Source organism: Salvelinus fontinalis, chromosome 37 (genome assembly GCF_029448725.1).
Source record: "Salvelinus fontinalis isolate EN_2023a chromosome 37, ASM2944872v1, whole genome shotgun sequence".
NCBI classification, from domain to species: Eukaryota; Metazoa; Chordata; class Actinopteri; order Salmoniformes; family Salmonidae; genus Salvelinus; species Salvelinus fontinalis.
The window spans coordinates 5,862,654-5,884,864 of NC_074701.1; the positions used below are offsets into that span (position 1 = coordinate 5,862,654).

General features: G+C 47.3%; 1 protein-coding gene across 2 annotated transcripts in view; it reads right to left on the bottom strand.

Annotated features, from left to right (window-relative positions):
- Positions 1 to 22,211, bottom strand: part of lmbrd1 (LMBR1 domain containing 1) — a 212,046-nt gene that overhangs the window by 90,297 nt on the left and 99,538 nt on the right. For both annotated transcript variants that reach the window (XM_055901726.1, XM_055901724.1), the window contains exon 8: positions 413 to 538. In XM_055901726.1, coding sequence (XP_055757701.1) covers positions 413 to 538 — 126 coding nt within the window. The remainder of the gene's footprint in view (positions 1 to 412; positions 539 to 22,211) is intronic.

A 22,211-nucleotide genomic window follows, 5' to 3' on the forward strand; every position in this document is an offset into this window, starting at 1 on the left:
GTGTTCTACAGTTTCAACAGTCTGACTCTGGCTCTGGAGGGAAGGGATTTAATAGAGGAGTGAGGAGACGCCCCTTTCTGTTTTTCTAACACCCTGTGTCACATGTTATAATTATGCAAGCTCAGTAAAGCTCAATCAAGCTTAATTAAATAGAGCATTTGAAACGATTTCCAATAGTATTTGAACCCAGGTCTGGCTGCATGCCACCAGCTCACATCAGCTCTGTGGCATCACCTACAACAGGGACCAATGGCAGACTGGCTTTTAGTCATCAACCTCCACATTCCTTACAGCCAGAAGTCATAACCAATTCCATCCCATTCTTATTTAACCCCCCCTCCAAAACAAATCTTTTCACCACAATAGATATGCAGCTGTATGGTTCTCAGCGTTGGTGATAACTGAGACCCACCTTGGCTTTGATCTTTTCCACCTGGTGTTCAACCTCTTCAATATCTTCAGTGTTCTCCAGACGCTCGTACACCACACTGCGTGTCCCTTTAATCAGGTTTAACGGCAGCACGGACATACCATACGCCTGTAGAGAATGAATAACAACATACGTTACAGTAACATAGTACTACACTGACATACCATACGCCTGTAGAGAATGAACCTGTAGACAATGAATAACAACATACGTTACAGTAACATAGTACTACACTGACATACCATACGCCTGTAGAGAATGAACCTGTAGACAATGAATAACAACATACGTTACAGTAACATAGTACTACACTGACATACCATACACCTGTAGAGAATGAATAACAACATACGTTACAGTAACATATAGTACGTTATAGTAACATAGTACTACACTGACATACCATACACCTGTAGAGAATGAATAACAACATACGTTACAGTAACATATAGTACGTTATAGTAACATAGTACTACACTGACATACCATACACCTGTAGAGAATGAATAGCAACAGACGTTATAGTAACATAGTACTACACTGACATACCATACGCCTGTAGAGAATGAATAACAACATACGTTATAGTAACATAGTACTACACTGACATACCATACACCTGTAGAGAATGAATAGCAACATACGTTATAGTAACATAGTACTACACTGACATACCATACGCCTGTAGAGAATGAATAACAACATACGTTATAGTAACATAGTACTACACTGACATACCATACACCTGTAGAGAATGAATAGCAACATACGTTATAGTAACATAGTACTACACTGACATACCATACACCTGTAGAGAATGAATAACAACATACGTTATAGTAACATAGTACTACACTGACATACCATACGCCTGTTAAAGAGGCAACCAGCAGTTGAAACAATCACAAAGCCCCCCTGTGTCCGGAATGGCACTCTATTATATATAGTGCACTACTTTTGACCAGGGCCTAGAGGGGTGCACTATGTAGGGAATAGGGTCCCATTTGGGACGCACCCATTAAACAGACCGTTTCAATCACATTATTACAGTGGTGTCAAGGCCCTTTAATGTGACTTTAATGTCTGTGAATCTGTAGCACGCGTATGTGAACACACCTACCTCCTACGACCCACACGCATGAATGTACAGAGTGGAGATGTATAGGGAACAATAACACAGACACACACAGCTATATCACGTTACAGCTGTACCCCTCCGGCTCCATGTCATTCTTTAAATGGTGCAATTCGCAATTGTGCTGCACGGGGCTTATGTGTGAATCTGCAGCCAGCAACCATTTTGTGTGTAGAGAAATGACATGTAGGCTTCTGGGTCGCTCTCTCTATGCAGCTCCAGACGACATGTACAGCCTAACAGTGCCCCCCAGTGGCAGCACTGAGGAGAGAGGAACGCTCCAGCATTCACAGAGACAATGAATAAACTAATAGAAATTAAAGAAGGACGTTGAGGGCAAGAAATGCCCTTTGAGGGAATAGCTTTTTAAAAACAGCAAATCCGCTGTTATTTGAATAAGGACTGTTGCAACACATCAATAGACTAATTCCTCTTGCTTAAATAAAGAGAGAAAAAGACCGGAAAGAAAGAAGGAAAGGTGAGGAAAGGAGAGAAAGGAGAGGAAAGGAGAGGAAAATAAAGGAAAGGAGAGGAAAGGAAAGGAAAGGAGAGAAATGAGAAAAGGATAGAAAAGGAGAGAAATGAGAGATAAGGAGAGGAAAGGAGAGGAAAGAGGAAATGAGAGAAAAGGGGAGATACGGAGAGGAAAGGAGAGGAAAGAGGAAATGAGAGAAAAGGGGAGAGATAAGGAGAGGAAAGGAGAGGAGAGAAAAGAGAGGAAAGGAGAGGAGAGAAAAGAGGGGAAAGGAAAGGAAAAGAGGGGAAAGGAGAGAAAAGAGGAAAGGACAAAGAGGAAATGAGAGAAAAGGGGAGAAATGAGAGAAAAGGAGAGAAAGGAGAGAAAAGGAGAGGAAAGGAAAGGAAAAGAGGGGAAAGGACAGAAAAGAGGAAATGAGAGAAAAGAGAGGAAAGGAGGGAAATGAGAGGAAAGAAAAGGAAAAGAGGGGAAAGGACAGAAAAGAGGAAATGAGAGAAAAGAGAGGAAAGGAGGGAAATGAGAGGAAAGAAAAGGAAAAGAGGGAAAAGGACAGAAAAGAGGAAATTAGAGAAAAGGAGAGAAAAGATAGGAAAGGAGGGAAAATGAGAGGAAAGAGGAAAGGAAAGGAAAGGAAAGGCGAGGAAAATAGGTAAGAGAGGAAATGAGAGAAAAGAGGAAAGGAGAGGAAAGGAGTAGAAAGGAGAGAAAAGGAGGTAAGAGAGGAAATGAGAGAAAACAGAGGAAAGGAGGAAAGAGAGGAAATGGGAGAAAAGAGAGGAAATGAGAGGAAAGTGGAGGAAAGAGAGGAAATGAGAGGAAAGTGGAGGAAAGAGAGGAAATGAGAGGAAAGTGGAGGAAAGAGAGGAAATGAGAGGAAAGTGGAGGAAAGTGGAGGAAAGAGAGGAAATGAGAGAAAATAGGGGAAAGGAGAGAAAAGAGAGAAAGGACTCAGGGTGCTCAGTAGCACATTCAGAGTGTTGCCGGGGCAGAGGTGGGGTGAGGCACCTGGCAGGCACAATACAGCTTGAACAACATCAAACATGAGAGGAGAGGGCAATCTCTCTCTCCAATACCCTGCTCAGCGGCCAATCAATACATGTTGACAATAAATGAAGGGCAGGCCAAACACATACACACACACACACACATACATACACACACAAGTACTGCGTGTAAACACCAACCTGGGCGCTGCCATTTTACCAGCTACTTCATAATAAAACAAAAGAGCGTTTTGTGAGATTACACCTTCACCCCGCCAAGAGAGGCTGACCTCGTCTCTCCATTGAAGGTTTCATTCCGAGGCTGAAAAGGGAAATGCTGGATCACTCTGAAGTCCCTTTTCCCTGAAAAACAAACTATTTTACTGGCTGGTGAGTGTTAGGTGACATTAGAGGGAGAGAGCAGGAGAGCATCAGGGGATGAAGGCATGAGGCAGGGCCAGACCTATTATTAGTCCTAGCTTCTGCGGTGGATGGATCTCTGCTAGGGGCTGTGTCGCACCTCCTGCAATGAATCACGGGGCCTCTTAAGGCCGGAGCATGTTCCGAATACCAAGCAGCTCGCTCATAAAAGAAGAACCTGTTCACATCCCTAGGAGTGTGTGTGTGTGTGTGTGAGAGAGAGAGAAGCACATCCCTCCGATGTGCTGCCTCCTTAACATGAGAAAAATCCAAACCCAAAGCGACCGACCGACACAGGTGCCTCGACTCGTTTCCTCTCCAGCCCAGAGCTGAAACCCTCTGACATGAGTCACAAGTACAGGAGGGGGGTGGACTTCAACCCATTGGAAAAAAACATGACAAATAACTGTAGAATATACAGAGACACGTTTAGCATAGAAGTGTCTGTAGAGATTGAGAGAGTGCAATTATTGGGCCGGAATCTTAAAGAGAGATATCTGATTGAGGGAGTGCTATTGAGAAGGGACCGGACCCCAGGCACAAGACACCTCTTTGTCCCCTTCTCTGGTCTCTGTTAGGGCAGGAGAGGGAGAGGGGGGGGGGGGGGTCTCTCTTTGGGGAGGAGTGGGAGCGGGGGGGTCTCTCTTAGGGGAAGAGCGGGGGGGTCTCTGTTAGGAGAGGAGAGGGGGGTCTCGCTTAAGAGAGGAGAGGGGGGGTCTCGCTTAAGAGAGGAGAGGGGGGGTCTCACTTAAGAGAGGAGAGGGGGGGTCTCGCTTAAGAGAGGAGAGAGGGGGTCTCGCTTAAGAGAGGAGAGGGTGGGTCTCTGTTAGGAGAGGGGTGGGTCTCTCAAAAGAGGAGAGGGAGGGGGGGTCTCTGTTAGGGCAGGAGAGGGGGGTTCTCTGTTAGGGCAGGAGAGGGGGGGGGGTCTCTTAGGAGAGGGGGGGGTCTCTCTTAGGAGAGGGGGGGTCTCTCTTAGGAGAGGGGGGTCTCTGTTAGGGCAGGAGAGGGGGGGGTCTCTGTTAGGGGAGGGGGGCTCTCTGTTAGGAGAGGGGGGGCTCTCTGTTAGGAGAGGAGAGGGGGGCTCTCTGTTAGGAGAGGAGAGGGGGGGTCTCTGTTAGGAGAGGAGAGGGGGGAGGGGGGGCTCTCTTAGGAGAGGGAGGGGGGGGTCTCTCTTAGGAGAGGGAGGGGGGGGGGTCTCTCTTAGGAGAGGAGAGGGTGGGGTCTCTGTTAGGAGAGGAGAGGGTGGGGTCTCTGTTAGGAGAGGAGAGGGTGGGGTCTCTGTTAGGAGAGGAGGGTGGGGTCTCTGTTAGGAGAGGAGGGTGGGGTCTCTGTTAGGAGAGGAGGGGGGGGGCTCTGTTAGGAGAGGAGGGGGGGGGCTCTGTTAGGAGAGGAGGGGGGGGGGCTCTGTTAGGAGAGGAGAGGGAGGGGTCTCTGTTAGGAGAGGGAGGGGTCTCTGTTAGGAGAGGGAGGGGTCTCTGTTAGGAGAGGGAGGGGTCTCTGTTAGGAGAGGAGAGGGGGGGGTCTCTGTTAGGAGAGGGAGGGGTCTCTGTTAGGAGAGGAGAGGGGGGGGTCTCTGTTAGGAGAGGAGAAGGGGGGGTCTCTGTTAGGAGAGGAGAAGGGGGGGTCTCTGTTAGGAGAGGAGAAGGGGGGGGTCTCTGTTAGGAGAGGAGAAGGGGGGGGTCTCTGTTAGGAGAGGAGAAGGGGGGGTCTCTGTTAGGAGAGGAGGGGGGGCGTCTCTGTTAGGAGAGGGGGGGTCTCTGTTAGGAGAGGAGAGGGGGGGTCTCTGTTAGGAGAGGGGGGGGTCTCTGTTAGGAGAGGAGAGGGGGGGTCTCTGTTAGGAGAGGAGAGGGGGGGTCTCTGTTAGGAGAGGAGAGGGGGGGTCTCTGTTAGGAGAGGAGAGGGGGGGGTCTCTGTTAGGAGAGGAGAGGGGGGGGTCTCTGTTAGGAGAGGAGAGGGGTGGGGGTCTCTGTTAGGAGAGGAGAGGGGTGGGGGTCTCTGTTAGGAGAGGAGAGGGGGGGGTCTCTGTTAGGAGAGGAGAGGGGGGGGGTCTCTGTTAGGAGAGGAGAGGGGGGGGGGTCTCTGTTAGGAGAGGAGAGGGGGGGGGTCTCTGTTAGGAGAGGAGAGGGGGGGTCTCTGTTAGGAGAGGAGAGGGAGGGGTCTCTCTTAGGAGAGGGTGGGGTCTCTGTTAGGAGAGGAGAGGGAGGGGTCTCTCTTAGGAGAGGAGAGGGGGGGTCTCTGTTAGGAGAGGAGAGGGGGGGGGTCTCTGTTAGGAGAGGAGAGGGGGGGTCTCTCTGTTAGGAGAGGAGAGGGGGGGTCTCTCTTAGGAGAGGAGAAGGGGGGGTCTCTGTTAGGAGAGGAGAGGGGGGGGGGGTCTCTGTTAGGAGAGGAGAGGGGGGGGGTTTCTGTTAGGAAAAGAGAGGGTCTCTTTAAGCGGCCCGTGGATTTATTTACCCCCCCAAGTTAATTGAGCAAAAAATAATAATTATTGGACATAAACTAAAAACATCAGGAAATCAGATAGTGATTTTAATTGAAGAAATGTGTTCCCCGGTATTCCCAAGCACAATCGAGAGACACATGGGGTGGTATGCAAATGTAGGCAAGGTTTGAAATTGTTATATTTTAGTCAAACATATTTGTTTGGGTTTCTCGCTGTCAATTTGCCAGCTACAAATGATTAGTAATTATGCTCTGGACCCCCGACCATCCGCTCCAGAAACAAACCGGTCCGTGGCTGAACCTAGCTGATGATCCCTGCGGTAGAATACAGTTAGGAATATAAACAGAAAAAGTTTCAAAGTGACAACCTTCCTGGATGTGTCCCAGAGGGCATCCTTCCCCCCTATATAGTACACTAATGTTGACCACAGCCCTAAATGACCTGGTCAAAAGTAGTGCACTTTATAGGCAATAGGACACCATTTGGGATGTACACTCCCTCTCTAATTCACCCAGAGGCCCTGGTCTATCCCAGGTCAATTTACTGGTCTCTGATTAGATCCAAGGAAATTAATCTCGTCACCTGGTCTTTCCCCCATCAGCATCTTAACGCTGGCGATTTAAGAGCGAGGGAAGGATGGAGGGAGGGAAGGAGGGGAGAGGAGAGAGGAGGGGGGGGGGGGGGGCACCAGAGGCATAAGTCACAGTGCTAGCCAGGCTTTTAAGTCAAGCCAGAGAAGACTTCAGTGATCAGATGACGCATGAGACTGCAGATTTCCAACACCATTATCCTTGTAGGGTGACGTTTCCCCCAGAGGATGATCTTACACTTTCCCCTCTAATGGTTCAGGTTAGGAGTGGGGAACATTAAACTGATCCTTGATCTGTACCTAGAGGAAACGTCACCCCAGAGCCCTCACCCCTCCTTGAGTCAATCGACTTGAGGCTGAGGATGTCCTAATATGGCCACCGTACAGGACTGGGTGAGGCCCACAGGAGGCTGGTGGCACCTTAATTGGGGAGGACGGGCACGTGGTAAATGCTGGAGTGGAATTAGTGGAATGATATCAAATACATCAAAACACATGGTATGATGTCATTCTATTGACTCCGTCCCAGCCATTATTATGAGCCGTCCTCCCCTCGGCAGCCTCCAGTGGTGACGGCCCTCGTCTACTCTGATATGCAACTACCTCAGTCGAACACAGAGTCGGGTAGTCTGGGACTGTGATATACTGCCATACGCATATGGAAATATAATAGACGCATTAAAAAGTCACTGTGCCGATCATTTTCATTGTAATGTCATCTGAAAGGTGAAATGGAACCCTAAGGCGTATTAAACGAGCACTGATTCACAGAGTGAGTGGTTCGATAAACGGAGTAGCGTTTTCATGGAATTTCCCAGAAAACCTGTCAGAGAAATAAATTAATTTAGGAGAGATACCTTTTGGAGTGGTTCAGGTTGAAATGAAATGTAACCTATGAACTATATTTATGGATTTGGACCTACACCCACAGAGTCCAAGTCAAATATTATGAAAGAAGCAACGTAACAGGAGCGTGTGGGTTGTTTACAAGAAGTAGGTGTCAAATTGTGTCTGGTATGTCACTGTGTAGGTATAATACCAGTGGTATGTCACTGTGTAGGTATAATACCAGTGGTATGTCACTGTGTAGGTATAATACCAGTGGTATGTCACTGTGTAGCTATAATACCAGTGGTATGTCACTGTGTAGGTATAATACCAGTGGTATAATACCAGTGGTATGTCACTGTGAAGGTATAATACCAGTGGTATGTCACTGTGTAGGTATAATACCAGTGGTATGTCACTGTGTAGGTATAATACCAGTGGTATAATACCAGTGGTATGTCACTGTGTAGGTATAATACCAGTGGTATGTCACTGTGTAGGTATTATACCAGTGGTATGTCACTGTGTAGGTATAATACCAGTGGTATAATACCAGTGGTATGTCACTGTGAAGGTATAATACCAGTGGTATGTCACTGTGTAGGTATAATACCAGTGGCATGTTACTGTGTAGGTATAATACCAGTGGTATGTCACTGTGTAGGTATAATACCAGTGGTATAATACCAGTGGTATGTCACTGTGAAGGTATAATACCAGTGGTATGTCACTGTGTAGGTATAATACCAGTGGTATGTCACTGTGTAGGTATAATACCAGTGGTATGTCACTGTGTAGGTATAATACCAGTGGTATGTCACTGTGTAGGTATAATACCAGTGGTATAATACCAGTGGTATGTCACTGTGAAGGTATAATACCAGTGGTATGTCACTGTGTAGGTATAATACCAGTGGTATGTCACTGTGTAGGTATAATACCAGTGGTATAATACCAGTGGTATGTCACTGTGTAGGTATAATACCAGTGGTATGTCACTGTGTAGGTATTATACCAGTGGTATGTCACTGTGTAGGTATAATACCAGTGGTATAATACCAGTGGTATGTCACTGTGAAGGTATAATACCAGTGGTATGTCACTGTGTAGGTATAATACCAGTGGCATGTCACTGTGTAGGTATAATACCAGTGGTATGTCACTGTGTAGGTACACTGCTCAAAAACATAAAGGGAACACTTAAACAACACAATGTAACTCCAAGTCAATCACACTTCTGTGAAATCACACTGTCCACTTAGGAAGCAACACTGATTGACAATAAATTTCACATGCTGTTGTGCAAATGGAATAGACAAAAGGTGGAAAATATAGGCAATTAGCAAGACACCCCCAAAAATGGAGTGGTTCTGCAGGTGGTGACCACAGACCACTTCTCAGTTCCTATGCTTCCTGGCTGATGTTTTGGTCACTTTTGAATGCTGGCGGTGCTCTCACTCTAGTGGTAGCATGAGACGGAGTCTACAACCCACACAAGTGGCTCAGGTAGTGCAGTTCATCCAGGATGGCACATCAATGCGAGCTGTGGCAAAAAGGTTTGCTGTGTCTGTCAGCGTAGTGTCCAGAGCATGGAGGCGCTACCAGGAGACAGGCCAGTACATCAGGAGACGTGGAGGAGGCCGTAGGAGGGCAACAACCCAGCAGCAGGACCGCTACCTCCGCCTTTGTGCAAGGAGGTGCACTGCCAGAGCCCTGCAAAATGACCTCCAGCAGGCCACAAATGTGCATGTGTCTGCTCAAACGGTCAGAAACAGACTCCATGAGGGTGGTATGAGGGCCCGACGTCCACAGGTGGGGGTTGTGGTCCCGTGTGGCTCAGTTGGTAGAGCATGGCGCTTGCAACGCCAGGGTTGTGTTGCAAGCCCAGGGTTGTGGGTTCAATTCCCACGGGGGGACCAGGGTTCAATTCCCATGGGGGGACCAGGATGAATATGTATGAACTTTCCAATTTGTAAGTCGCTCTGGATAAGAGCGTCTGCTAAATGACTTAAATGTAAATGTATGTCACTGTGTAGGTAGCAGCAGCATAATACCAGTGGTATGTCACTGTGAAGGTAGCAGCAACATAATACCAGTGGTATGTCACTGTGTAGGTAGTAGCAGCATACTACTAGTGGTATGTCACTGTGTAGGTATAATACCAGTGGTATGTCACTGTGTAGGTAGCAGCAACATAACACCAGTGGTATGTCACTGTGAAGGTAGCAGCAACATATTACCAGTGGTATGTCACTGTGAAGGTAGCAGCATCATAATACCAGTGGTATGTTACTGTGAAGGTAGCAGCAACATAATACCAGTGGTATGTCACTGTGAAGGTAGCAGCAACATAATACCAGTGGTATGTTACTGTGAAGGTAGCAGCAACATAATACCAGTGGTATGTCACTGTGAAGGTAGCAGCAACATAATACCAGTGGTATGTCACTGTGTAGGTAGCAGCAACATAATACCAGTGGTATGTCACTGTGAAGGTAGCAGCAGCATAATACCAGTGGTATGTCACTAGCAGCAACATAATACCAGTGGTATGTCACTGTGTAGGTAGCAGCAACATAATACCAGTGGTATGTCACTGTGAAGGTAGCAGCAGCATAATACCAGTGGTATGTCACTGTGAAGGTAGCAGCAACATAATACCAGTGGTATGTCACTGTGTAGGTAGCAGCAACATAATACCAGTGGTATGTCTCTGTGAAGGTAGCAGCAACAAAATACCAGTGGTATGTCACTGTGAAGGTAGCAGCAACATAATACCAGTGGTATGTCACTGTGAAGGTAGCAGCAACATAATACCAGTGGTATGTCACTGTGTAGGTAGCAGCAACATAATACCAGTGGTATGTCACTGTGAAGGTAGCAGCAACATAATACCAGTGGTATGTTACTGTGAAGGTTGCATCAACATAATACCAGTGGTATGTTACTGTGAAGGTAGCAGCAACATAATACCAGTGGTATGTCACTGTGTAGGTAGCAGCAACATAATACCAGTGGTATGTCACTGTGAAGGTAGCAGCAACATAATACCAGTGGTATGTCACTGTGAAGGTAGCAGCAACATAATACCAGTGGTATGTCACTGTGAAGGTAGCAGCAACATAATACCAGTGGTATGTCACAGTGTAGGTAGCAGCAACATAATACCAGTGGTATGTCACTGTGTAGGTAGCAGCAACATAATACCAGTGGTATGTCACTGTGAAGGTAGCAGCAACATAATACCAGTGGTATGTCACTGTGAAGGTAGCAGCAACATAATACCAGTGGTATGTCACTGTGAAGGTAGCAGCAACATAATACCAGTGGTATGTCACTGTGAATGTAGCAGCAACATAATACCAGTGGTATGTCACTGTGAAGGTAGCAGCAACATAATACCAGTGGTATGTCACTGTGTAGGTATAATACCAGTGGTATGTCACTGTGTAGGTAGCAGCAACATAACACCAGTGGTATGTCACTGTGAAGGTAGCAGCAACATATTACCAGTGGTGTGTCACTGTGAAGGTAGCAGCATCATAATACCAGTGGTATGTTACTGTGAAGGTAGCAGCAACATAATACCAGTGGTATGTCACTGTGAAGGTAGCAGCAACATAATACCAGTGGTATGTTACTGTGAAGGTAGCAGCAACATAATACCAGTGGTATGTCACTGTGAAGGTAGCAGCAACATAATACCAGTGGTATGTCACTGTGAAGGAAGCAGCAACATAATACCAGTGGTATGTCACTGTGTAGGTAGCAGCAACATAATACCAGTTGTATGTCACTGTGAAGGTAGCAGCATCATAATACCAGTGGTATGTTACTGTGAAGGTAGCAGCAACATAATACCAGTGGTATGTCACTGTGAAGGTAGCAGCAACATAATACCAGTGGTATGTTACTGTGAAGGTAGCAGCAACATAATACCAGTGGTATGTCACTGTGAAGGTAGCAGCAACATAATACCAGTGGTATGTTACTGTGAAGGTAGCAGCAACATAATACCAGTGGTATGTCACTGTGAAGGTAGCAGCAACATAATACCAGTGGTATGTCACTGTGTAGGTAGCAGCAACATAATACCAGTGGTATGTCACTGTGAAGGTAGCAGCAGCATTATACCAGTGGTATGTCACTAGCAGCAACATAATACCAGTGGTATGTCACTGTGAAGGTAGCAGCAACATAATACCAGTGGTATGTCACTGTGTAGGTAGCAGCAACATAATACCAGTGGTATGTCACTGTGAAGGTAGCAGCAACATAATACCAGTGGTATGTCACTGTGAAGGTAGCAGCAACATAATACCAGTGGTATGTCACTGTGAAGGTAGCAGCAACATAATACCAGTGGTATGCCACTGTGAAGGTAGCAGCAACATAATACCAGTGGTATGTCACTGTGTAGGTAGCAGCAACATAATACCAGTGGTATGTCACTGTGAAGGTAGCAGCAACATAATACCAGTGGTATGTCACTGTGTAGGTAGCAGCAACATAATACCAGTGGTATGTCACTGTGAAGGTAGCAGCAACATAATACCAGTGGTATGTTACTGTGAAGGTAGCAGCAACATAATACCAGTGGTATGCCACTGTGAAGGTAGCAGCAACATAATACCAGTCTACTAAGGTGAGAGGCAGACTCACTCAGCCTACGTCCCAAATGGGACCCTATTTCCTACATACACAGTGTATGGGCCCTGGTCAAAAGTAGCGCACTATATAGGAGTACAGGAATAGAACATTGATGGTTTTGATTATCATGCTTAAAAGACTACACTAATGCCGTCACCATCCTTTTCATGGGTTTGATACAGTGTGAGATGTGTTTTTATCAGACATGAAAAGTCTGCATCCTTCATGTCATTGACATGGTACAGAACAGAACAGAGGCTAATGATCTGGGATCAGGTACATAACATAACAGAGAGGCTTGTGATCTAGGATCAGGTACAGAACAGAGAGGCTTGTGATCTGGGATCAGGTACAGAACATAACAGAGACGAGTGATCTAGGATCAGGTACAGAACATAACAGAGACGAGTGATCTAGGATCAGGTACAGAACAGAGAGGCTAGTGATCTGGGATCAGGTACATAACATAACAGAGAGGCTTGTGATCTGGGATCAGGTACAGAACAGAGGCGCTAGTTATATAGAATCAGGTACAGAACAGAACAGAGAGGCTTGTGATCTGGGATCAGGTACAGAACAGATTAGAGGCTAGTGATCTGGGATCAGGTACAGAACAGAACAGAGAGGCTTGTGATCTGGGATCAGGTACAGAACATAACAGAGACGAGTGATCTAGGATCAGGTACAGAACAGAGAGGCTAGTGATCTGGGATCAGGTACATAACATAACAGAGAGGCTTGTGATCTGGGATCAGGTACAGAACAGAGGCGCTAGTTATATAGAATCAGGTACAGAACAGAGGCTAGTGATCTGGGATCAGGTACAGAACAGAACAGAGGCTAGTGATCTAGGATCAGGTACAGAACATAACAGAGATGCTAGTTATCTAGGATCAGGTACAGAACAGAGATGCTAGTTATCTAGGATCAGGTTCCAGAACATAACAGAGATGCTAGTTATCTAGGATCAGGTACAGAACAGAGATGCTAGTTATCTAGGATCAGGTGCAGAACAGAACAGAGATGCTAGTTATCTAGGATCAGGTACAGAACAGAGATGCTAGTTATCTAGGATCAGGTGCAGAACAGAGATGCTAGTTATCTAGGATCAGGTACAGAACAGAGATGCTAGTTATCTAGGATCAGGTACAGAACAGAGATGCTAGTTATCTAGGATCAGGTGCAGAACAGAACAGAGATGCTAGTTATCTAGGATCAGGTACAGAACAGAACAGAGAGACGAGTGATCTAGGATCAGGTGCAGAACAGAACAGAGATGCTAGTTATCTAGGATCAGGTACAGAACAGAGAAGCTAGTTATCTAGGATCAGGTGCAGAACAGAACAGAGATGCTAGTTATCTAGGATCAGGTACAGAACAGAACAGAGATGCTAGTTATCTAGAATCAGATACAGAACAGAGATGCTAGTTATCTAGAATCAGGTACAGAACAGAGATGCTAGTTATCTGGAATCAGGTACAGAACAGAACAGAGATGCTAGTTATCTAGGATCAGGTACAGAACAGAACAGAGATGCAAGTTATCTAGAATCAGATACAGAACAGAGATGCTAGTTATCTAGAATCAGGTACAGAACAGAACAGAGATGCTAGTTATCTAGGATCAGGTACAGAACAGAACAGAGATGCTAGTTATCTAGGATCAGGTACAGAACATAACAGAGATGCTAGTTATCTAGGATCAGGTACAGAACAGAGATGCTAGTTATCTAGGATCAGGCTACAGAACAGAACAGAGATGCTAGTGATCTAGAATCAGGTACAGAACATAACAGAGATGCTAGTTATCTAGGATCAGGTACAGAACAGAGATGCTAGTTATCTAGGATCAGGTACAGAACAGAACAGAGATGCTAGTGATCTAGGATCAGGTACAGAACATAACAGAGATGCTAGTTATCTAGGATCAGGTGCAGAACAGAACAGAGATGCTAGTTATCTAGGATCAGGTACAGAACAGAGAAGCTAGTTATCTAGGATCAGGTGCAGAACAGAACAGAGATGCTAGTTATCTAGGATCAGGTACAGAACATAACAGAGATGCTAGTTATCTAGGATCAGGTGCAGAACAGAGAGGCTAGTTATCTAGGATCAGGTACAGAACAGAACAGAGATGCTAGTTATCTAGAATCAGATACAGAACAGAGATGCTAGTTATCTAGAATCAGGTACAGAACAGAACAGAGATGCTAGTTATCTAGGATCAGGTACAGAACAGAACAGAGATGCTAGTTATCTAGGATCAGGTACAGAACATAACAGAGATGCTAGTTATCTAGGATCAGGTACAGAACAGAGATGCTAGTTATCTAGGATCAGGCTACAGAACAGAACATAGATGCTAGTGATCTAGAATCAGGTACAGAACAGAACAGATGCTAGTTATCTAGGATCAGGTGCAGAACAGAGAAGCTAGTTATCTAGGATCAGGTACAGAACATAACAGAGATGCTAGTTATCTAGGATCAGGTACAGAACAGAGATGCTAGTTATCTAGGATCAGGTACAGAACAGAACAGAGATGCTAGTGATCTAGGATCAGGTACAGAACATAACAGAGATGCTAGTTATCTAGGATCAGGTGCAGAACAGAACAGAGATGCTAGTTATCTAGGATCAGGTACAGAACAGAGAAGCTAGTTATCTAAGATCAGGTGCAGAACAGAACAGAGATGCTAGTTATCTAGGATCAGGTACAGAACATAACAGAGATGCTAGTTATCTAGGATCAGGTGCAGAACAGAGAGGCTAGTTATCTAGGATCAGGTACAGAACATAACAGAGATGCTAGTGATCTAGGATCAGGTACAGAACAGAACAGATGCTAGTTATCTAGGATCAGGTACAGAATAGAGATGCTAGTTATCTAGGATCAGAACAGAGAGGCAAGTAATCTAGGATCAGGTGCAGAACAGAACAGAGATGCTAGTTATCTAGGATCAGGTACAGAACATAACAGAAAGGCTAGTGATCTAGGATCAGGTACAGAACAGAGATGCTAGTTATCTAGGATCAGGTACAGAACATAACAGAGAGGCTAGTTATCTAGGATCAGGTGCCTATCTCACTTATTCATTATGATCTAAGAGGCTTAACTGATCCTAGAATAGCCCTCCTACTCTGAGATGCCTTGTGGATAAAGACCTGGGTCCCCCCTGGCCATATAATCTTATTCATTATGATCTAAAATGCTGATCCTAGATCAGCACTCCTACTCTGAGACACAGTGAATACGTTCTCTGGTCTCTAACCAGTAGCCAGATAGAGGCCACGTTCTCTGGTCTCTAACCAGTAGCCAGATAGCCTGATAAGATCCACATAATAGTTGATAGCTCCATTCTGCATCTGCTGTGGTCAAATATTAATTTGCTCCCAACTCAGAAAGTGTTGTGTTGGCCGAAAAACACTCTTGTGAAGGTTACAACTTGCTTACTCTTGAATTTAGTTAAAGTGCATCCACCAGTCTGGGACTGGGCTGTAGCAGAGAGAGAGCTGCTCTATTAGGGAGTTATCTACACCAGTTTATATACACCCTGGGCTGTAGCAGAGAGAGGAGAGAGAGAGAGCAGCCCAGCAGTGTTAGGGAGTTATCTACACCAGTATATATACACCCTGGGCTGTAGCAGAGAGAGGAGAGAAAGAGCAGCCCAGCAGTGTTAGGGAGTTATCTACACCAGTATATATACACCCTGGGCTGAAGCAGAGAGAGGAGAGAGAGAGCAGCCCAGCAGTGTTAGGGAGTTATCTACACCAGTATATATACACCCTGGGCTGTAGCAGAGAGAGAGGAGAGAGAGAGCAGCCCAGCAGTGTTAGGGAGTAATCTACACCAGTATATATACACCCTGGGCTGTAGCAGAGAGAGGAGAGAGAGAGAGAGCAGCCCAGCAGTGTTAGGGAGTTATCTAGGACAGTTTATATACACCCTGGGCTGTAGCAGAGAGAGGAGAGAGAGAGCAGCCCAGCAGTGTTAGGGAGTTATCTACACCAGTATATATACACCCTGGGCTGTAGCAGAGAGAGGAGAGGAGAGAGAGAGCAGCCCAGCAGTGTTAGGGAGTTATCTAGGACAGTATATATACACCCTGGGCTGTAGCAGAGAGAGAGGAGAGAGAGCAGCCCAGCAGTGTTAGGGAGTTATCTAGGACAGTATATATACACCCTGGGCTGTAGCAGAGAGAGGAGAGAGAGAGCAGCCCAGCAGTGTTAGGGAGTTATCTACACCAGTATATATACACCCTGGGCTGTAGCAGAGAGAGGAGAGAGAGAGGAGCCCAGCAGTGTTAGGGAGTTATCTAGGACAGTATATATACACCCTGGGCTGTAGCAGAGAGAGGAGAGAGAGAGCAGCCCAGCAGTGTTAGGGAGTTATCTACACCAGTATATATACATCCTGGGCTGTAGCAGAGAGAGAGGAGAGAGAGAGCAGCCCAGCAGTGTTAGGGAGTTATCTAGGACAGTTTATATACACCCTGGGCTGTAGCAGAGGGAGATGAGAGAGAGCAGCCCAGCAGTGTTAGGGAGTTATCTAGGACAGTATATATACACCCTGGGCTGAAGCAGAGAGAGGAGAGAGGAGAGAGCAGCCCAGCAGTGTTAGGGAGTTATCTACACCAGTATATATACACCCTGGGCTGTAGCAGAGAGAGGAGAGAGGAGAGAGCAGCCCAGCAGTGTTAGGGAGTTATCTACACCAGTATATATACACCCTGGGCTGTAGCAGAGAGAGGAGAGAGAGAGCAGCCCAGCAGTGTTAGGGAGTTATCTAGGACAGTATATATACACCCTGGGCTGTAGCAGAGAGAGGAGAGAGAGCAGCCCAGCAGTGTTAGGGAGTTATCTAGGACAGTATATATACACACTGGGCTGTAGCAGAGAGAGGAGAGAGAGCAGCCCAGCAGTGTTAGGGAGTTATCTAGGACAGTATATATACACCCTGGGCTGTAGCAGAGAGAGAGAGAGAGAGAGCAGCCCAGCAGTGTTAGGGAGTTATCTAGGACAGTATATATACACCCTGGGCTGTAGCAGAGAGAGAGGAGAGAGAGAGCAGCCCAGCAGTGTTAGGGAGTTATCTACACCAGTATATATACACCCTGGACTGTAGCAGAGAGAGGAGAGAGAGAGAGAGAGCTGCTCTATTAGGGAGTTATCTAGGACAGTATATATACACCCTGGGCTGTAGCAGAGAGAGGAGAGAGAGAGCAGCCCAGCAGTGTTAGGGAGTTATCTAGGACAGTATATATACACCCTGGGCTGTAGCAGAGAGAGAGGAGAGAGAGCAGCCCAGCAGTGTTAGGGAGTTATCTACACCAGTATATATACACCCTGGGCTGTAGCAGAGAGAGGAGAGAGAGAGGAGCCCAGCAGTGTTAGGGAGTTATCTAGGACAGTATATATACACCCTGGGCTGTAGCAGAGAGAGAGGAGAGAGAGCAGCCCAGCAGTGTTAGGGAGTTATCTAGGACAGTATATATACACCCTGGGCTGTAGCAGAGAGAGGAGAGAGAGAGCAGCCCAGCAGTGTTAGGGAGTTATCTAGGACAGTATATATACACCCTGGGCTGTAGCAGAGAGAGGAGAGAGAGAGAGCAGCCCAGCAGTGTTAGGGAGTTATCTAGGACAGTATATATACACCCTGGGCTGTAGCAGAGAGAGGAGAGAGAGAGAGCAGCCCAGCAGTGTTAGGGAGTTATCTACACCAGTATATATACACCCTGGGCTGTAGCAGAGAGAGAGGAGAGAGAGCAGCCCAACAGTGTTAGGGAGTTATCTACAACCGGTTTATATACACCCTGGGCTGTAGCAGAGAGAGGAGAGAGAGAGCAGCCCAGCAGTGTTAGGGAGTTATCTAGGACAGTATATATACACCCTGGGCTGTAGGAGAGAGAGAGAGAGCAGCCCAGCAGTGTTAGGGAGTTATCTAGGACAGTATATATACACCCTGGGCTGTAGCAGAGAGAGGAGAGAGAGAGAGCAGCCCAGCAGTGTTAGGGAGTTATCTAGGACAGTATATATACACCCTGGGCTGTAGCAGAGAGAGGAGAGAGAGCAGCCCAGCAGTGTTAGGAAGTTATCTAGGACAGTATATATACACCCTGGGCTGTAGCAGAGAGAGGAGAGAGAGAGCAGCCCAGCAGTGTTAGGGAGTTATCTACACCAGTATATATACACCCTGGGCTGTAGCAGAGAGAGGAGAGAGGAGAGAGCAGCCCAGCAGTGTTAGGGAGTTATCTACACCAGTATATATACACCCTGGGCTGTAGCAGAGAGAGGAGAGAGAGAGCAGCCCAGCAGTGTTAGGGAGTTATCTAGGACAGTATATATACACCCTGGGCTGTAGCAGAGAGAGGAGAGAGAGAGCAGCCCAGCAGTGTTAGGGAGTTATCTAGGACAGTATATATACACCCTGGGCTGTAGCAGAGAGAGGAGAGAGAGAGCAGCCCAGCAGTGTTAGGGAGTTATCTAGGACAGTATATATACACCCTGGGCTGTAGCAGAGAGAGGAGAGAGAGAGCAGCCCAGCAGTGTTAGGGAGTTATCTAGGACAGTATATATACACCCTGGGCTGTAGCAGAGAGAGAGGAGAGAGAGAGCAGCCCAGCAGTCTTAGGGAGTTATCTAGGACAGTATATATACACCCTGGGCTGTAGCAGAGAGAGGAGAGAGAGAGAGAGAGAGCAGCCCAGCAGTGTTAGGGAGTTATCTAGGACAGTATATATACACCCTGGGCTGTAGCAGAGAGAGGAGAGAGAGAGAGAGCAGCCCAGCAGTGTTAGGGAGTTATCTAGGACAGTATATATACACCCTGGGCTGTAGGAGAGAGAGAGAGAGAGAGAGAGCAGCCCAGCAGTGTTAGGGAGTTATCTAGGACAGTATATATACACCCTGGGCTGTAGCAGAGAGAGGAGAGAGAGAGCAGCCCAGCAGTGTTAGGGAGTTATCTAGGACAGTATATATACACCCTGGGCTGTAGCAGAGAGAGAGGAGAGAGAGAGCAGCCCAGCAGTGTTAGGGAGTTATCTACACCAGTATATATACACCCTGGGCTGTAGCAGAGAGAGGAGAGAGAGAGCAGCCCAGCAGTGTTAGGGAGTTATCTAGGACAGTATATATACACCCTGGGCTGTAGCAGAGAGAGGAGAGAGAGAGCAGCCCAGCAGTGTTAGGGAGTTATCTACACCAGTATATATACACCCTGGGCTGTAGCAGAGAGAGGAGAGAGAGAGAGCAGCTCAGCAGTGTTAGGGAGTTATCTACACCAGTATATATACACCCTGGGCTGTAGCAGAGAGAGGAGAGAGAGAGAGCAGCCCAGCAGTGTTAGGGAGTTATCTACACCAGTATATATACACCCTGGGCTGTAGCAGAGAGAGAGAGAGAGAGAGAGGAGCCCAGCAGTGTTAGGGAGTTATCTAGGACAGTATATATACACCCTGGGCTGTAGCAGAGAGAGGAGAGAGAGAGCAGCCCAGCAGTGTTAGGGAGTTATCTACACCAGTATATATACACCCTGGGCTGTAGCAGAGAGAGGAGAGAGGAGAGAGCAGCCCAGCAGTGTTAGGGAGTTATCTACACCAGTATATATACACCCTGGGCTGTAGCAGAGAGAGGAGAGAGAGAGCAGCCCAGCAGTGTTAGGGAGTTATCTAGGACAGTATATATACACCCTGGGCTGTAGCAGAGAGAGGAGAGAGAGAGCAGCCCAGCAGTGTTAGGGAGTTATCTAGGACAGTATATATACACCCTGGGCTGTAGCAGAGAGAGGAGAGAGAGAGAGAGCAGCCCAGCAGTGTTAGGGAGTTATCTAGGACAGTATATATACACCCTGGGCTGTAGCAGAGAGAGGAGAGAGAGAGAGAGCAGCCCAGCAGTGTTAGGGAGTTATCTACATCAGTATATATATACACCCTGGGCTGTAGCAGAGAGAGGAGAGGAGGAGATAGAGAGAGAGCAGCCCAGCAGTGTTAGGGAGTTATCTAGGACAGTATATATACACCCTGGGCTGTAGCAGAGAGAGGAGAGAGAGCAGCCCAGCAGTGTTAGGGAGTTATCTACACCAGTATATATACACCCTGGGCTGTAGCAGAGAGAGGAGAGAGGAGAGAGAGAGCAGCCCAGCAGTGTTAGGGAGTTATCTACACCAGTATACATACACCCTGGGCTATAGCAGAGAGAGGAGAGAGAGCAGCCCAGCAGTGTTAGGGAGTTATCTAGGACAGTATATATACACCCTGGACTGTAGCAGAGAGAGGAGAGAGAGAGCAGCCCAGCAGTGTTAGGGAGTTATCTACACCAGTATATATACACCCTGGGCTGTAGCAGAGAGAGGAGAGAGAGAGCAGCCCAGCAGTGTTAGGGAGTTATCTACACCAGTATATATACACCCTGGGCTGTAGCAGAGAGAGGAGAGAGAGAGCAGCCCATCAGTGTTAGGGAGTTATCTAGGACAGTATATATACACCCTGGGCTGTAGCAGAGAGAGGAGAGAGAGCAGCCCAGCAGTGTTAGGGAGTTATCTAGGACAGTATATATACACTCTGGGCTGTAGCAGAGAGAGAGGAGAGAGAGCAGCCCAGCAGTGTTAGGGAGTTATCTAGGACAGTATATATACACCCTGGGCTGTAGCAGAGAGAGGAGAGAGAGAGAGCAGCCCAGCAGTGTTAGGGAGTTATCTAGGACAGTATATATACACCCTGGGCTGTAGCAGAGAGAGGAGAGAGAGCAGCCCAGCAGTGTTAGGGAGTTATCTACACCAGTATATATACACCCTGGGCTGTAGCAGAGAGAGAGAGAGCAGCCCAGCAGTGTTAGGGGGTTATCTACACCAGTATATATACACCCTGGGCTGTAGCAGAGAGAGAGGAGAGAGAGAGCAGCCCAGCAGTGTTAGGGAGTTATCTAGGACAGTATATATACACCCTGGGCTGTAGCAGAGAGAGGAGAGAGAGAGCAGCCCAGCAGTGTTAGGGAGTTATCTACACCAGTATATATACACCCTGGGCTGTAGCAGAGAGAGAGGAGAGAGAGAGCAGCCCAGCAGTGTTAGGGAGTAATCTAGGACAGTATATATACACCCTGGGCTGTAGCAGAGAGAGAGGAGAGAGAGAGCAGCCCAGCAGTGTTAGGGAGTTATCTAGGACAGTATATATACACCCTGGGCTGTAGCAGAGAGGAGAGAGAGAGAGCAGCCCAGCAGTGTTAGGGAGTAATCTACACCAGTATATATATACACCCTGGGCTGTAGCAGAGAGAGAGGAGAGAGAGAGCAGCCCAGCAGTGTTAGGGAGTAATCTAGGACAGTATATATACACCCTGGGCTGTAGCAGAGAGAGGAGAGAGAGAGCAGCCCAGCAGTGTTAGGGAGTAATCTAGGACAGTATATATACACCCTGGGCTGTAGCAGAGAGAGGAGAGAGAGAGGAGCCCAGCAGTGTTAGGGAGTTATCTAGGACAGTATATATACACCCTGGGCTGTAGCAGAGAGAGGAGAGAGAGAGGAGCCCAGCAGTGTTAGGGAGTTATCTAGGACAGTATATATACACCCTGGGCTGTAGCAGAGAGAGGAGAGAGAGAGCAGCCCAGCAGTGTTAGGAAGTTATCTAGGACAGTATATATACACCCTGGGCTGTAGCAGAGAGAGGAGAGAGAGCAGCCCAGCAGTGTTAGGGAGTTATCTAGGACAGTATATATACACCCTGGGCCGGGCCGGTTGTTTGAATTAAGGGGGAGTGGCCACCTCGGCACAAAGACAAGTGATAAATAAACCCTGCAGAGTCATGGAGGATACGGACCTGTCACTTAGGTTCCATTAGGTTAATCATGCAGAATAATAACACACAGCTGCAGTGATAAATCACATGGACCCTGAAGAAACAGAGAGAGGCTGTGGTGAGGACTGGAGGCTCGGCTGGAGAGGGAGAGAGGACTCCAGTATGGAGAGACCTGGGTGAGAGGAGAGGGAGAGAGGACTCCAGTATGTAGAGACCAGGGTGAGAGGAGAGGGAGAGAGGACTCCAGTATGGAGAGACCAGGGTGAGAGGAGAGGGAGAGAGGACTCCAGTATGGAGAGACCAGGGTGAGAGGAGAGAGAGAGAGGACTCCAGTATGGAGAGACCAGGGTGAGAGGAGAGAGAGAAAGGACTCCAGTATGGAGAGGCCAGGGTGAGAGGAGAGGGAGAGAGGACTCCAGTATGGAGAGACCTGGGTGAGAGGAGAGAGAGAGAGGACTCCAGTATGG